Below are 18,644 nucleotides of genomic sequence, written 5' to 3'. Positions count from 1 at the left end.
CGAGTGCGTTGTTCACCTTGTCACTAAACAGGCAACGGCCATCAAAGGGCATGTCCAAAAGGGTAGATTGGACATCCCCAGAGAAGCCAGACGTTCTCAGCCAGGCGTAGCGCCTCAGGGCTACCAGCATAGAAACCATTCTACCCAGTGAGTCAGCGGTATCCAGCCCACATCGGATGGGGAACTTTGCTGCATCTCGGCCCTCAGCAACAGCACGGGGGAGCATGGCCCGGGCACTGTGGCAGCACTTGCACACCGTATCCCACACTATGTGTGTGTGACAGCCCAATAGACATGCAGTGTTCACCGACCGCAGTCCTAAGCTGGCGGAAGAAAACATCATCTCCCCAAGATGGCCCAGCTTCTTGGATTCCCTATCTGGGGGAGCAGTAGGTAATGTGCCCTTAGAGGATGAGGCTTGGACCACCAAGCTCTCAGGGGTATGGAGTGCCCAGAAGGATGCCAGTGAGGGCCTCATTAAAATACAGCAGGGGTTCCTTAGAGGCCGCCGCTGGCTGAAGCACCTCAGTCAGGAGGTTGGTCCTGAAAGCCACAGTAGGAAGCTCAAGGCCTCAGACACCCTACGCAACACCACTTCATAAGAAGCTCCCTCCTCAGTAGCCACGGTGGGGGGGGGGGGGGGGGGGGGGGGGAAGTATCCAGACCACTGGCATCATCCAACTCCTCTCGCCAGTTTGGCTCTTCAAGTTGGTGTGCTAAAGGGTCAATAGACCCCTCCCAGTTCTCCTCACCCTCCTCTGGCTGCCACTCAGGGCAGAAGGGAATGGCAGGGATGAACAGCGGTACAAAAGTACCCCCTGGCGCTGGTACCGGAGTCAAGTGACGTCGGTCCGGCTCTATGTCCATATCGGGGGTGAGGCCGGGGTCGACGCTGGTTGGAGGCACAACTGGCTTCTTCGGGGGTGTCTCCACTGGAATTGGCGCCGGGGAAAGTACTGTAAGGTCGACTGGCACTAATTTGGATCCAGGCCTGGATCCTTAGGGACTCTGCGGCGCCGGAGCCACCGGCATAGAAGGCCTAGGGCCCCCAACCAGGTCCGTGGGGCCAGAAGGTGTGCCTGCAGAGTCGGGCTGCCTAAAGATGCTGTGCAGTGCTTCGTAAAATTGACGAAGCTGGGCAGGGGACACTCCGGCTCCGGGAAAGGGAAGGAAGCACAGAGCCATCCCAGCAGGCTCCGAGGAAGGAGCCGGAGAGGGATGACGCATCCCTTCAACTGACTGTGCTTCTTGAGCTTTGACTTACCGGAGGAGTGCGAAGACTAGAAGAGGAATGGTGATGACTCCGCGACCGGTTCCGTGACCTTCCTCTCGACAGGGACCTCGAGCGGCGCGAAGCAGACTGCCAGGACTCCAAAAGCTTTCAGGACTGTTTTCGCAAAGACTTCGGGTTCGTGGCACCGCAGTTGGAGCACCACTTTGGATCGTGGTCGAGCTACAGTCACCAAAGGCACACGAGGTGTGGATCTGTGACCGACATCAACTTGTGACAGAATTCACAGGGCTAGAAGCCAGTTCAACGATGGGACATCCCTGGTGCTAACAGTAATTCATAGACTCAAAAAAGAGGTCGACAAAAGTAAAAAAAGATTTAGTCAAAAAGTGACTAAGGGGCACGCTCTCTCCAGATCTGTGCTGGCTGGCGCAGAAAAAGAAAGAAATGACGTCATCACGCAGGGGAGGCGTCTAAGTAGACACAGTGATGCTATCCTGGCGACCACGACGCCAACGACGGACGCAGAGTCGACCAACACAACTTACCCACGCACAGGGGTACTGCTAAGAAATATTTCTCCGTATTCAGTCTGACGCCTGGGGGTAATTCTAAGGTAAGGAATCTATAACTAATGTTCTCTTTCAGATGCTTTTTTTTAGAACATTACCAGTCTTACCCAGGTGGTCCAGTAGCACTACACTGGCCCATAGACCGCATTCTGCCCCCCGGGGAAGAGTGCCGATGACTCCCAGGCTCAAAAACAACAGAAGTCTGCTGCAGGGAGAGGTGTCATCTTACCCTAAAAGGAAGCCACTTAGGCCCAAAAGGCGATCTTCAAAGGCAAAGCTGCCTTTGGTGGGCTAATGGCGATAACACTCCCAAAGAGCAGCCCTTTCTTTAGGTAGACAGGCTGGAGACATGCCAGATAGGGAGGACCAGATAGGGAAGACCAGTGCCCAAACCAGTTTTCCCATGGGTGTGTAGTCCCCAGGTAGCCACACCTCTAGAGTGGGCTACCGAGCTCCTCACAGTCGGGGAGAGGTTCAGACATCTTGAGAGTGTCCAGAATAGTACACTCTGGGATAGCCAGATGCTACACATTGCTGTTAATTCATCACTAGAAGGAAGGGGACCTGGAAACCCATTGACTAGTAGCTCATTGGCTAGTGACCACGTGGCTCCCTCAGGACACTTTCCTGGGATAAATATGGCACCGTGATCCTCAGCTCATCTCAGGATTGGAACAAGGATCAAAGGACTATCCTACTGCCCCTGGACAGAACAAAAAGACAGCATTGCCTGTTGGACTGCACCTGAAGCGCTTTTGGGCTAACGAAGACTGTGCCTGGGGCTCCAGGCTAGCGGAAAAGTAATTTGCCAGTGCCAGACTAAAGCAGTGGCAACAAGGGTCAGTTGGCTGGCCCCCTGGAACAGCACTAGGGAAAATAAGACTGAAGAAGCCCAAACCGGCGAGTTGGTAGCCGCTTCGGAGGAATTACCACTTTGCACCCCAAGAGACACATCTGTGATGGCCAAAAGTTGAAACTGAGTCAGTCAGACCCAGTAGTGCCGCAGAGTCCAGATTGGTCACCCGAGAGGGACACTAGCTCCCACTAAAGGATTTCACTTCAACCGTGGAACTCGGAGACCAGTAGCCCAGCAGCAGCTTGCCTTCTACTCTCTTGAAGAGCACTTTGTGGGACCCCGACCTCTGTGGCCAAAGTGGCCCCACAACATCACCCACGGACCAAGGAACCCCAGTCCACTGCACAGGAACTGGAGAATCTTTTCATCCTGGACCCCCAGCATCAGGACCCCACCATTAAAGCTGATGGCTGTTGTTCTGAAAGTTTGGAACTGGACTGGAAAACACTCTGGTGGCCAGGTAACTGTGCAAATCTACCTTATCCCCTCCACCCCAGGCCATCATCCTGTCGGTTTTGGTCCCCCAAGCCGGGCCGGAGTTGCCAAAATAACCTTTACAAACGTTTTAAAAGTTTACAACCTTTTAGTTGACAAATGCTTGTTTGCGGTTGGATTAATAAGTGACAAAACCTTGGAATATCTGTATCTCCAGAATCCTCTAAGGGATTTTACTCAACAAGGTCTCTGCAAATTCATAAAATTATAATCTATTTTGATTAATTAGTATTGTGTTTCTTGCGTGTTGTGTGGCTTTCTAATTTCGTAGTTTTGTACTGTTAATTGATTTGCACCAAGCTACCCACTTATATTAATAGCAGTGAGGAAGGCCGGCATTAAAAGTATTGCTGCAGTACCATCATCCAAGAATTGTATTTGCCCATTATTCGGATAGTGTGTTGCAGCTGAGATAAGTTGTTTGTGAATTATTAATTTACTAAGTAGATCCCTGAACTGGTGACTTGCTCCTGCCTTCGGGTGGGCAGCTCCAACTTCCTATACGACTCACCCTTCAACACTTCTGTTGAGAAAGATAGGCTAGGACACCTGATTCCGTATTATAGATAGGGCACATTGCCCTGGTGTTCCCCCCAGTGCACCTTTAACTAGGTGAGCTGGGCAAAGACTGTTAGTGTGACCTATCACAGTGAATGCTCTGCCCCAGTGCAGATATGAACTTACCCCTGCCCTTAGGACATCACATTAGTGAAAGATTGACCGACTGTTTGAAGCAGACAGATCGCCTTTCATTGTGTAGGCCTCAAATGGTCTAAACTTCGGAGGGGGACAGTGATGTCTGGGGAGCCCATGAGAATCACCATATCGCTCTTTCAAGGATCACCTTTGTGGAGGCGCACTGACTGTGGGTTACTATTTGTGGTGCACAGTAAATGTACCCACTGAAAGCTTATTTGCTTCTGCACCCATTGCTATTATACAGCAAGGGTGCAGAAGCGATGCACTTCGTTATTTGCAGTGGCCCACAACCCCTTGTAAATGAGGGAAAGCTGCATTGAGATTGCGCTGGCACTACATGTAGTACCAGCACTGCAGCCCCTTCTGTACTACCAAAGTGGCCAGTTGCACCCCTAGTCGACTTTGGATAATGCACCCCTGTTTGTCAGCCATTGATTCCAATTAGCTCCTGCAGTCTAAGGCAGCAGCTATAGTAAGGGGCTGTGACCCTATCCAGGATCACTGCAGAGCATAGTAACACTGAAGGTTAGGAATGCTAAAAGTAAAATCAAAACAGATAAACTAAGCTAGGCAGGAATAGAGATGAAAGTGGGGAAAATATATGCAGAAAAAGGAGGATGTAAATGGGGAAAGGTGATAGTTGGTAGGGGAAAGAGCAGGGAACCATAAAGCAACTTCAGATGTTCTCCTGTTTTGCTTAGCAGACTGATGTACTGGTGATGACTGGATTCCTCCTAAACAAACATATTCTCCATCTCCTGGCCTCCTTATTGTTAAACCCAAACCAAAGCATGGTGGGAGCACTTCGTAGTCAGGGAAATATTTGGAGGTTGAGTGATGTTCCTCATTTTCATGGTGTAAATTTTGAAATTGCAGTCACAGACACTGTAAACGCTTGGTACCTCAACCTACAACTTTACCTCCTCTAATAAGCGAATTTGTAACTTTTGCACTATTTTCCCTTTGCTCAATTCACTTACTGAAAGCCTACTGTCTTGTGAGTTTTCCTAGTTGCATGTCTGAAGCCATTTTTATTAACTGCCAATGAAATAATATGAAAGAGCAGCTCCAGCTCAATAAATGACTTTGCAAATCAAAACGTGTTCAATAAAATAAGTTTTTTGAGTTTTTCAAAAAATGTGCATTGAAAAGCTGCATTTGCACCTTGCCAGGTTGCGATTAAATAATGGACTTTCTCTAAGAGAGAGTTCATTGGCAACTCACCACACAAGTGATCTAATATCTAATGAGAGCTGAGAGGGCGAGGTGTGGGGTGGGGGGGCTACATAAGGTCAATTAAGTCAGCATTCCCTTCTCAAACATGAACACAGCGTTGCAGATGGGACGCACTAGACAGCTCTAGAGCTGAGATACCTAACTAAAAAACAAATGAGCTGTTACACCACTACTTTAAAAAATAATTAACCATTTCTTTCCTAATAAGTGAGTATTTCAAACCCCTACTGCTCGATCTTACATGAGATTCTAACAAATCATTTAAAAAGTAGATTATATAAACATTTTGTGATTCAATAATACTTTACATGTTCTTTTCATTTAAATTTTTTAAAAAGGTTACCAGAAGGTATGAAAACAATGTTGATCCCAAAAATTGTGTGAGTCAGCCACGTGTACAGTCCATAGAAACAAGCCATTTTCAGGGAAGCATCAAAAACACCTCTGCAAAAAACAAGGGAAAAGGCTGTTTTATTAACCAACGGAAATTTCCTTGAATGAGTAGGCTCAAATAACATGTAGAGGAAACCAATATGTTCTAGCACTTAAGGCTCAGTACGAATTACGTACCATTAATGTCAAGTATACTGCAAAACAGCATGTGGTAGTCTATGTAAACTGAAAGCTTTTCCTAAAAATAAATGATTCAGAACTTTCTCCAACAAAGCTACCAAAGTAAACATTCTAATGCATGCTCATGTTGATCGCAGCACAGCTTTATATTCATGTGACGCCTACATGCTACACTATAGCTTCAGAATTTTCAAACCCATTATAGAACAGGACACAGAATCCTACAAGATCATTCTGACTGAAGCATATAATGAAACTCATGCAGCAGATAACTAATAAAGAAAATTAACATTTTCAGGTATGAAACATTCTATTGCATAAATTACTTCACAATAAATACTACAGTTTACAGTGCATGCCAAGGGGAAATACTGAGGTGTTCTAAGCCAGTCGGGTCAAACTAAAAATTAGAACTACTGTTTGACTCAGGTAGTGCAGCTTACAGAGAAATATATATACATATATATATATCACTAAAAAGCAACGGTTAAAGGGATAATATAGTTAGGAAATGGAATTTAAACAAACTTAGAAATTCACTGAAAAAACGAAAGGTTACAGGGACGTTATAGTTAAGCTCAGGTTTATAATGTGAGGTCATAAACAGTGCATTGCGGGTGTGCGAGTTATAGTTGGATAACTAACTATAACGGCTGAATTTCACTGGTTTTGTACGAGTGTAACCTGAGCCTAACTAAAGTGTCCTTGTAACCTTAGATTTTTTCCAGTGAATTTCTAATTTTTTAAAATTCCATTTCCTAACTATAACGTCCCTGCAACCTTTGGTTTTCTTCAGTGAATTTTTAAGTTTTTTTAAAAATAGTAGCCACACTTGTAGAGTGGAGAAGACCAGCTCTCAGGAATCCAACTTTGTAGGACTTACAGGAGGTACCAGGAGGACGTCTTGGCCCCCAAGGTCCCTCAGGAGTAAAGCGGACTTCATCGCCTAAATAGTAGTGTGCCAGGAGCCACGTTTGCAGAGTGGTGGAGAAAGGGGGTATGGCCTCCGAAGACCTCTTAGCAATCCTGCTGTGTGGAACTTACTGGGGGTAACAGGAGGGGTAAAAAGGAGCAAAAGCAGTCAGGAGAATGCTGGAGCTGAACAAGATAGTTTTCCAAATGAAAAGCAGTTAAAATTGAGGTGTTTTCTTTTTTTTTTAAAGAAATATTTCATTGGATGCGGTCAGCATGTAAGTGAATAAAATTAGGTTCTGTGTCGGATGCATTAGGAAGCAGTCCTATTATTGGCTGTGGTTTATAAAAAGAAATGTAATACAGACATAGATATGCCTGTGAATCTGTGGAGTAAACCACTCCTGCTGAATCTCATTTGGAAGTAGCATGTTCCTTCTAGAATGTGCTGTGAACTTGTGACCTACTGATTGTACTGGGTTGCTAGATACACTGAGCTAAAAGTGTATGGGGGAGGGTGTTGAAGAGATGGAAAATTTTTAAAACAGTTGAGGAGTTAATGACACAATTTAAGTAATGATAAACTTTAATTTCCAACACACGACTATGTAATAAACTGTTGTGCAGTAGTAAAATTTAAAAAAATGAAAGCTAAATATGGGTTTTTGGCTCACCCTTTTTTGTGATTACTCTGCAATGATCGCACGCATCGCAAAAACGCATAGACAGGAATCTCTTTTTGAAAGAAGGGAAAGAGTTAACAGATACTAACAATTACAAGTGGAGATAGAGTAGTCTAAAATGAAAGACATGATTTCATTTGCTGCCTTTCTCCTGATCATAGAGCGGAAAGTTGAAGAGGTTGCCATTTTATAATTGCTTTGTATGAGAGCGGAGTGCCATTCTTGTGCTTAGTTTTTTACAAATCCTAACTGTGTCAAAAGTATCCAGAAAGAGCTTAAACAACAGTATAATCGACAAACTCGATTCACTGCTATGTACATACATTTTTAATTATTTTAAAAATGTACATTAGAAATGAAGGTGTATATGAGAGTTTGATAAAACAAAAAGAATATCAGTGATATGAAAAAAATATATATCAGATGAACTGTACCTGCAGAGGATATGCGTTTAATATGTTAGTACTGTTCAAAGTTACAACGAGCAATGGCTTTGAAAATGACAATGTTTTAAAAGTCTAAGCTTCATGAGCAGAACAGACAGATCTAGTTTATTTGCATTCTAGGAATTGTAATACTTTTAGTCATGTTATTAAACCAGAGTAGTGTAGTCATGAATAAAAGAGAAGAAAATTTATTGTGCCTGTATATGCATTATAAAGTAGTAATACATTTTTATTTATTTTTTAAAGAGTTTTATATAGCGTGAACTAGACCCGAGACATCAGGTATCAGAGCGCTTTACATAGCACCAGTTTCGTTACATGAGGACACGAGGACACATTCATTTTTGTTAGGCACGGGGAGATTAAGTGATTTGCCCAGAATTTGTTAGGTATGTATTAGGAAGTGTTTGTCAATGTGGTTTTTAACTTATATGACAGGTTTACATATGTTCAGAAGGTGAGATGTGGTTTATGCATGTAACGATGAGACTCTTGAGTTACTTGAAGATGTGGAGAACTATATATTTTTGGGAAGATGGCCTGGAGGTGTATATCTATTATGAAATCACATATGTTTACATGGTGATCCATGTTCTATAAGGCTGGTGAAAATGTCATGTATATGGTGAGGGAGGTGTATTTCGTTAAACATGCTGTGTTTGAAATTGGGGAGAGCTAATAGTGCAGAATGTCTGCTCTTGTGCTAGCTTCACTTGGTGTGTAACTTTGCTTTGAGAAATGCTGAACATTTGTTTTAAAGACACAAGACACAAGAAATATTTGAGACATGATATAGGTATGCCACTAGGAGAAGATTGTGTGGTTTGAAAAATTGATAATTGTTGTTTTCAGTTTTACAAAGTTACTGTTCCATGTGCACGCTGAGTAACAGAGCAATGTATGCTGCAATTATATATCAATAGTGATATGTACACTTCACTCACACATAGCTCAGTGAAAAAGGAATAGATACACTAAAATAGTTGGTTTGATACTGACAGAATGAGTTATACAATGAGTCACAGATATAGCCATAATTGTTATGGATCTAACAGCAATAGAAGTACTTTCAGGGGTCAACCAGGCAATACTCAAGCAATCAATCAATCAATAAATAGCTTTATTCGGGAGTATGATAACCATAAAAGTACATAAAACATTACGTCAGAATATATGATGTATGAAAGCAAATAAAACAATAATTAAAAAGTTAAAACATAACAATAGGAGTTAAAATAATTTTAGGACAACATTGATTGATTCTTAGGTACTCATCAAATCACCCAGCCACTACTCAAGCAGTCATCCACTCACTCATGCACTATCCCCGCACTTATCCAATCCCCCAGGCACTACATATGCACTCTTCCAATCACACAGGCACTAATTATGTAGTCATTGAACTATGTAGGCACTACCCATACATTCATCCAATCACCCAGGCACTATCCATTCACTTATACGATCACTACAGCTGTACCTATGCAGTCATTCAAACACCCATGCACAACCCATGTACTCATCGAAATACTGAGGGACAACCCATGCACTTATCCAATTATACAAGCAGTACCATTGCAGTGAACCTATCACCCATCCAGAACTATGAACTCATTCAATTACTGAGGGAACACTGTTGCATTAATACAATCACCCCAGTAGTACACTTGCTTTCATCCAATCACTTAAGCTTTAACAATGGACTGATGTAATCACTCAGACACTTTGTCGTGCACTCGTCTTATCAGCCAGGCCTACTGATGCACTCATTGAATTATCCAGGTGCTACCCCTGCAAGTATTTAATCACTCAGGCACTACCTGTTCCCTCAACCAAAAAAACATGAGCGGCAGCCATGTACTCATCCAATCACTGAAACACTACTCATGAACTCATCCAATCCGTCAGGTGGTATGCATGTACTTAAACATTCATGTATGCACTATCTATGCACTCTATAAATCACCTATATACTATGAATGTACTTCTGCAATCATCCAGGTACTAGAGTTGCACTCATTTAATCATCCAACCACTATCTATGCATGTATTGAATTACTGAGGCATTAGTCATTCACTTATCTAATCATTCAGGCACTGTTCATGCACTCATCCAAACGCCCAGATAGTAGTGATATACTCATGCAAACACACGGGCAGTAACTATGCAGATATGGAATGACCCATGAAGTTCCTACATAACTCAGGGAATCATCCAGACACTACCGGTATCCTTAGGGAATGACCTAGGCACTACCCATGCACTCATTCAATCATCCAGGGAGTATTGATGTACTCAACCACAAGCCTATGTATTTACAAGATTTAGTGAGGAATATGTAGTATTTTAGAACCATCTTGTGAATTATATATGCAGCTTGTCACACACTCTTTGCATGTATTTGGAAGAATTAGTGAGCTCTATGCTCCGATAGAGATTAATGTGCAGATTTTTATATGCACCTCTTCCCAAATTTTAAATATGATGCATCTAAGTAGAGAAGTACTGCGATACTAACTTCAACAGTTACACGGTGGTAGAAAGGCACACAGATAGCTCTTATGTTGTGTTTTCGGATCTACAGGATTGAGACACTGTATGTACTCTACACTTTGGTTGATGTTTATTTTATAATTTACCACAGAAAGGATAAACTGGTCTTTTACCATTTATAAGTGAGAACTGATGTATGGTGCAGCTTTGTTGTAGGAGAGAGTGCTATAATGTTAAAAGATAACAAATAAATAAAGTTTTGTGTTTTGATTTGGGTTTTTGATTGTCTCAGTCACTGTACAGGTGAGTAAGTAAGTATATGTATTAGTACAAGCAACTGAGTGGCTGTGTGAGGAATTGTATGGGTGAGTTAGTGGCTGTGTGGGCGACTGTAAGGGTGAGTGAGGAGGTGTGTGAGTAGGTATATGGTTAACTCATTTACTGAGTCAGTAGCTGTATGGGTGTATGAGTGGATGTGCACGTGTCTATGTCTCTATAAATGAATCTGTGACTGGCTGTTTTGGTGAGTAGGTGCATGAGTGGCTGTATACGTGAGTTAGTGGTACTGTTAGTGGCACGCTAGTTAATGTGTTGCTGGCGGTATGGATGAGTGACGAGATGTGAGTGCTTGGGTTCTGTGAATAAGTTGGTTTGAGATTGTGTAGAAGTGGGTGTATGGCATGTTTTATGGGGGTGCAAATGGGCGTGTCAGTGTTTCTCTGGATGATATCATCAGTGATGTCATTTTAGATGTCATCCGTGATGTCAGAATTGATGTTACCGATCTTGTTCTGAGTGATGTAATAGGGGAGGTCAAAATAAGGGTGCATTTGTAATGTAAGTGAGTGTGAGAGAGGTTGTATAGGAAAGTATATGGTTTGGTTTATTGAAGTAGTTGCATCTAGTTATATTGCGAAGTTCAACTGTAGACTGAAAACTGCAATATAACAAAAAGTAAAAATTAAAAGATACTTTTTTTTTTACAGAACATTATCCACATAAATACAGACAGACTGCCTACAAAAGCTTGGAGGAAAAAGCAACAGAAGCAACTACAGTATCTATGCTGAACTGAGATACAAAAGGAGAACAATATAGAAAAAGCGGTTACAGAAAATAGAGCAACTGGTAAAAGGACAAAGTATTTTCTTTAAAATATATGTAGACACCTAGAAAGATTACAAAATAATGAAAATAAAAAGCAATCTATGAGACAGATTAAGAGTGGACAGAATGTATATTACAAGTACAGGAAAGAATGTAACAAAGATGGACACACCTTTACCAGGAGACAGACGCAGTTTAAGGAAATCAGAGCCAGGATGTTTCATAGTAGAGTGGTTGTAAATCTACTGAGAAATATGAAGAACTATAGAAAAAGGAGAGAGGCACTGAAAAAGAAAGAATGAGTTGAGGGAGTAGTTGATAAGGCCTTTGCTTTGAAGAGGAAAAACTTGAATGAAGACTCTTGACAAAATGGTGTTATGCATGAGGAAACAAAACCAGAAGAAAAGATTAGTGAATAGAAGTAACTTTTGTAAAGGTGTTAATGGAGAATGGATACATAGTTCTATTACAGAGCCTTTCTTTAAAGAAGAAGGCTCCAAGATAACACATTAGTTCATGAGATTGATGAAAGGGGAGAAAAATATGAAATGAAGAAGGGCACTTCTACTGGGAAAGAGGTGATGTATCTGTAAATGTAGAACAAGTAATTGCAGAAAAGGTACAATGAAGGCATAGTCACGCACTGCATACAAATGGAATTGTAGTAGTGTTTGTAGTATTCATCAGTAATACATTGATATATTAGGAACAGTTCTACGTATCTTTCCAAGGACAAGTTTAAAGCACAAAATAAGTACGTTACAAGGATTGGATCCTTACAAGGTTAGAAAGCATGAAAATTTGGAGGGACACTCACTAGCTTGTTTATCAAAGAAAGTGTACCAAAGTACCTTCCATCATTTCAGGATGTAAGCTGTACACCTCTCAACAATGTGAAGTTTAGATCGGAGGCTGTACTATGTGAAAACTCTTGCTTAATGTATAGGAGAAATTAATAGAGCACTTTTGCATGTTACTGTGGCAGAGGTAGAAAAGGTTTGTGATGATGTGAAGATTTATTTTGTCCAGAACAGTATTCTAAGGAAAATGAAGAGTTGATAGCAAGAGTAGTTGCAGAACAGGAACAGGTATTACAGTCAATAGTTTTGAAGAAGAGATTACAAAATTTAATTCAGTGGGGGCAGATTCAAAGAACTAATCTGAGATAAAATCCTAAACGTACTACATTTGGTATTCACAGAAGGCATTTAGTAGTCGTAAAGTTAGGACTCCTAACTTTACTACTACTAAACTGAGACAAAATCCTAACTTTACGACTTTCGGTATTCACAAAAGGCATTTAGTAGTAGTAAAGTTAGGCTTCCTAACTTTACTACTACTAAATGACTTCTGTGAACCGAAAGCCATAAAGTTAGGATTTTGTCTCAGTTTAGTAGTAGTAAAGTTAGGAGTCCTAACTTTACGACTACTAAATGCCTCTGTGAATACCAAAAGTAGTAAGTTTAGGATTTTATCTCAGATTAGTTCTGTGAATCGGCTCCTGCGTGTTCTGAAAAAACGGAGTATGTTTGTACATGTTGTCGACACACTCGTTACAAGATTCAAACATGGACTGTTGACCTGTAGTTAAGAAGTATAAAAGAAAATAAGAACTGGCAAAACTTTGACGTGTACTTACTTGTAGAGGAATGCTTTGACTTGTCCACACGACAAGTTATATGTAAGTACTGTTACACTAAATTAGAGGATAACAAAATGCCAGCTAGAGCTGTGCATAACAAGTTAGTACTGGTTCCTATTCCAGAACCACTTTAAAGTTTTAAATGTTTATGAGTCAATTCTTATCCAAAGTATATATCTATTTCAGGCTATAATCTGTATGGAGCCAAAGACATGCAAGTTACCGCCAACAGAGCTCCACAAAGGTCTAAAAGGCAGAGTACTGTAATAGATTATTAATGTTTTCTCAAAATGTTCAGTAGAATTCTTAGTGGTAATGCTAGGACTATTAGAGGAAGTAATTATCAATGAATTTTATGATTTAACTTATAAATGGAACCATAACTGTGAACATTGTGAATTCACCTCTAGTACTGAAATCAATTCAGAATTATTTCTCTACTTGATGCTACCAGATTGTAAAGCTGTGACCTTTGAAAATGTAAGCAAAAATGCCCATCAAGATATAGCCTGTCAAAACTGCAGTTCAGAATTTAGGTTTATGCTGTTATTACAAAGGTATGGAAAAAATGTCAGTCATCCTACAACGATGCAGAGAGGATGGTACCAAATTTGAAAGTGAAATTACAAACTTTGTAGCTGGACAAATATCCATTTCAAAAAGAACTTTCACAACTATAGCAATAATATTTCATGAAGTAGTTAATATAACCTCTATCTACACACTACACAATATATTTAAGATGTCAAAGAGGAAGGACAGAGTGCAATGACATAGAAATGACATGCAAATCAAGAGTACCTAAAAAGCTACCAAACTCATATCTGCTGTTTGTAGAACCGAAGTTCTAAGGACAATTTATGATAACAAAATGTAGTATTGTTTTGACATGTATATGAATTATGTGTTTCTTTAACATTATTCATCCTATTAGGGGTATTGTGTATAGCAAGCTGTTAGAAATTAAAGACTCCTTTGAACTACAGGAAAGGAATTCCAGGACTATATTCTCTTACTACAGATAAAAACCAAATGGGGGTAATTTGATACCAGTAGCCTTAAGTTGCATCTAAGAAGTCTCTTCACTACTTCACCATTGTATCTTGTTTTGGTTGCCTAATGTTCAAAATGAAATCCTAATACATATTTATTTGTTATATATTTTCACAGTGCTTGAACTGCTGCAATAAAAAAGGAGAAATAATAAAGAAGTATGTTTTTGCACATTCTGCAAAATTACATCCACAGATTGCTCGCCAGCTGTTACGGTGGTGATACAGTCCATGCAGAAGGTAGCAAAACGTTTAATTCTGGTGACATTTCACTGCATCTTCTCCCAACTTCAGCTGGAACTTTGTCGCCAGGAGCAGAAGGTTTGGAGACTGACGATCCCTCTCCTTCTCTCTCTGTGTAATTTTAAGTTGCTTCTTGTGGTATGTTTTCAAGTGGTACACATACTTCTTGTACCACATGAATATTTTTTTACTGTGCCCGAGATAATTTCTTCTCACATATACTGCACCTCACCAATTTAGTTGTGGTCTTCGATTCACCAGATGGAATAGTGAAAAAATCTCAAGCTATGCTCTGTTTTTTCATTGGTGGTTCATCATCAGAAGACTGTATGTGTGCAGCGGAGTCCTTCTGGTTTTCAACAACTTAAACCAGTTGTACACCTTCTTTTGGTTCTTCTGATGCTAGTTTATTTTTGTATATATAGGCAACAAAAGTTAAAAATCAGCACAATTTTCAAAATCAGTACATGGAAAGGTCAAAAAGGAAGAAATGGGTGTGTACCTTCTTTCATAAACGTGCAAACCAATGAAATGTCTTTGCTTGGTAGTTATGTTCTATTCGTGAGTTACGATGTTGAAAGTTATTTTTTTAAACTGTTGTTTTTGACAAATGCATTGTTAAAATAAAGTTAAACGAATATGTTACTAAACAGCTAGACTCAAACTTTGGGTAAAATAGGTCTATATATCTGTTTTACACTTTGTCATTCTTATTCGTGACTTCTGACGTCATCGCGACCTCCGGTGTTGCCGTGAAGAAGGAAAATGCATTTTTAATGTAGTATTTCGGCAAATGAATACAAAGGGGAAAGTTAAATTAGTATCTTACTAAATAGCTACACTGATGTACGATTTCTTAAAAAAACGTTTATAATCAGCTTTTTAACAAGTCTTTTGCCCTATCTGCACTTTGTTCTTGTTCCCCGCATTCTCGAGTGCTGACACTAGCCTTCCCGCGTGGGAGTGCGGGTCCACCATCTTGGGCAGTCTCGGGGTTGGCGGGCTAGTCTTTTTAAACACAGAGCATATAGAAACACTGAATGGCGCGAGCGCGCCAGAGGCGCGCCTCTGGCAAGCCCGTCTGCGATCGTTCTGCGATCAGCGCCAGCCCCCCTGTTCAGGGAAGTTCAGGTAACTCCTCTAAACTGCAGTATGATAGTACGTTTTAAAAAAATATTAATTTTAAAACTAACTCTAATACCAGGGCCCACTCCTGCCTCTGTATCTGTCCCGACCGTCAGCTCATGGAACATTTTAAGGGTTGCCCAGGGTGTGGGATCGAAATTCCAGAGCTTTTATTTCAAACTATAGATTCTTCTAGAACTTATGCAAAGTTAGATAGGGAGATGAGTACCTCCATTTGGAAATGTGTTCTCATGAATGTGAGATCACTGATTAAACATAGTTTGGAGTGTGCTTCATTTATAGAGGATGAAAGCGTAAAGATTGCTTTCATCACAGAATCCTGGACTGATAAAGCATCAGGTCCGGACTTAGTCAAGGCCACGCCTCCTAACTATGTATGCTACACTTTGAATAGGCCCACTGAAAGAGGAGGCGGATTAGCGGTCATCTACCATTCCTCGCTGGTCGCTACATTTAGTCCGGGAGGGGTGGAAGTTTGTGAGGTTTTGGACTTCTCCTTTCGCCTATCTCCTCAGTACACCTTTCAAGGCTCACTGATCTATAGACCACCTGGCCCTAGAGGTTGTTTTTGCGATCAGGCGGGAAGACTTGTGGAAAGTGGTATCACCGCTAGCTCCTACACCGTTTTAGGCGATTTTAATTTTCATTTGGAAGCCTCTTCAGATACAGACACAGCTAAATTGTTAGATTTGATGAAGGGCAATAACTTAGAGCAACTCGTGACTGGTGTGACCCATCAGGCAGGACATACACTTGATGGTATTTTTTCTAACAATCCACAATTGCAAGTTACGACGATCCTTCCGTTACTCGGGTCTGACCACAAGGCGGTTCTATTTAACCTTACTATCCCTGAGCGCCATTCTCAGAAGCCAATAAATAAAAAACTGGTGAAAAGATCGTGGAACAAAGTAACGGCTGAAGATCTCTCCGAGGTCCTCAATAAGACCTTAATTACGCCTCCTAGTAACCTTGAAGAGGCTACACAATCCTTTTCCAGCTGGTTCGGAGAAGCAGGTCATAAATTAGCTCCCAGTAAAATGTGCCATTTTACAAGGCGGGTACCCTCCGCCCCTTGGTATTCGTAGAAACTAAGGGATCAAAAATTTACTTGTAAACATTTGGAGAGAAAATGGAGAAAGAAATATATGGATTGTGATAAGGAGGAATATAAACGTGGACTTGCTAAGTATAAGCAGCTGATGCATAACGCAAAGGCAACATTTTTCTCCATTAAGACCAATAACGCAAAAAACTCAGCAAGGGAATTATTTAACACAGTCACCAGTCTGGCAAACCCAGTGGCTATTACTACCATACCGAGTCAGGAACTTTGTGACAAATTGGCTAATTTCTAGTATGAAAATGTGAATGTCATCTTTTCCACTTTCTCGAATGCTAAATCTATGAGGACGTGGGGCAATACGGAAAACCTAATTTCTGGATAAATTTACCCAGCTCACAGTTACTGACACTTTTAATCTTCTTATGCAGGTTAAATCGGGCTCCCCTTCTGACCCTTGTCCGACACCTATAATAAAGTTAGCGGCAGAACCGATCTCCCGAGTTTTGACCCCCATTTTTAATACTATGTATTCAGCAGGATACTTCCCATTAGAATAGAAAAAAACCTCTATCTTGTCTCTTTTAAAAAAAAACGAAACTAGATGTAAAAGACCCCAACAGTTTCAGGCCTATACCCAGACTCCCTTTACCTGCAAAAATTGTTGAGAGGAATTTAAACTTGCAACTTAGTTACTTTCTGGAGTCGACGCAAGCATTGGACCCAACCCAGCATGGATTAAGAGGGGGCCATAGCACTGAATCGGTTCTTCTGAAATCTACGAAGAGATCCGGACTATTTTAAATAAAGGGGGCAAGGCTGCTCTGATCATGCTAGATCTTTCGGCAGCATTTGATACGGTACATCACGATTTGTTGATGGACCGGCTGCGGGAGATCAGAGTTCAGGGCTCAGCATGGAGACTTCTGAAATCCTTTCTCTCAAATCGGAGTCAGTCAGTGTCTTTGGGGGAATTTTCGTCCGAATCCTTTTCATTACCTTGTGGGGTCCCGCAAGGGTCCTCTCTAAGCCAGACACTATTTAATGTATATGTGTCCTTTTTGGCGCCCCTTATTCAGTCATTTGGGTTTAGTTTGACCTCCTACACGGTCGACACACAAATCGCGGTCTCATTACAAACAGAGGAATGGCGGAGCACGGCCAATCGATTTAAGGACTGTATGAATGCCGTAGGGATTTGGATGGTCCAAAACTGCCTTAAATTAAACTCCAGTAAGACGGAGGTGGTATGTTTTGGCAACAAACCGAATTTATGGACCCCTGAATGGTGACCAGACACCTTAGGTCCTCTTCCCGCACCCAACAAGAAGGTAAAAAACTTAGGAGTGTGGGTGGACCATAAGCTCAGTTTTAGAGGCCAAGTGAATTCAGCGTCTTCCGCTACGTCCCATGCTCTTAGGTCCTGTAAGAAAATGTTGCCGCTCTTACCTGTAGAGTGTCACCAAACAGTCGTCACAGCACTTACCATGTCCAGGCTGGATTATTGTAATAGCCTGTACCTCAATATCCAGGAAGGAATAATGAATAGGTTGCAACTTCTGCAGAATGCTGCCGCTAGGTTGGTGTCAGGTATCCCTAAATATGCATAAATCTCTAAGGAGATTTGGAGGCTTCATTGGCTGCCAGTTAGGAAGCTTACCCAGTTGAAAGCTTTGTGTCTGGTTCACAAGGCAATTCATGAAACCCTTTTCTTGGTGTATGTCAGATGACAACCGATGCAACTTCTGTATGGCAGCATATACATTTGGGGTGTGGTCTGGGATGTACATACAGCAGCTACTGTCGATAACGTGACAGGCCCCTCCCCGATCAGCAAGGATGACGTCTAACACCATCCTGTTTTGTAAGGTGACAAGACTCGTAGCCTGGAGCTCAGTAGTGATATTTGTCAGTATCCCTGCTGTTGTATTAATAGCCGCTTCTACAACTCTTGTGAGCCAACGAATGTTAAGGCTATTGGACATGGTGCCCAAAAGGGTACAATAACCTTTATGGCATCTTCAAACTGTTGCAAAGTAGTATCTGTCTGGTCTATATCTTCTGTGTTAATAACCCTTCTGACTAGGGGCAAGTATACACTCCAGCGCTGCAGCGGATGGTCTTTGTGGTCATTCGATGGAGCTATATATACAGGAGGAAGGAGAAAAGAGATAAAACCAACCCACCCATCCCT

At 41.5% G+C, this 18,644-nt stretch overlaps 1 protein-coding gene across 1 annotated transcript in view; it reads right to left on the bottom strand.

Moving 5' to 3' along the window:
- Positions 1-18,644, bottom strand: part of TMEM245 (transmembrane protein 245) — a 648,028-nt gene that overhangs the window by 96,029 nt on the left and 533,355 nt on the right. The window contains exon 14 of the mRNA XM_085606845.1: positions 5,433-5,533. Coding sequence (XP_085462971.1) covers positions 5,433-5,533 — 101 coding nt within the window. The remainder of the gene's footprint in view (positions 1-5,432; positions 5,534-18,644) is intronic.

Source organism: Triturus cristatus, chromosome 5_2 (assembly GCF_964204655.1).
Source record: "Triturus cristatus chromosome 5_2, aTriCri1.1, whole genome shotgun sequence".
Taxonomy (NCBI): domain Eukaryota; kingdom Metazoa; phylum Chordata; class Amphibia; order Caudata; family Salamandridae; genus Triturus; species Triturus cristatus.
This window is presented reverse-complemented; position numbering and strand designations above follow the sequence as displayed.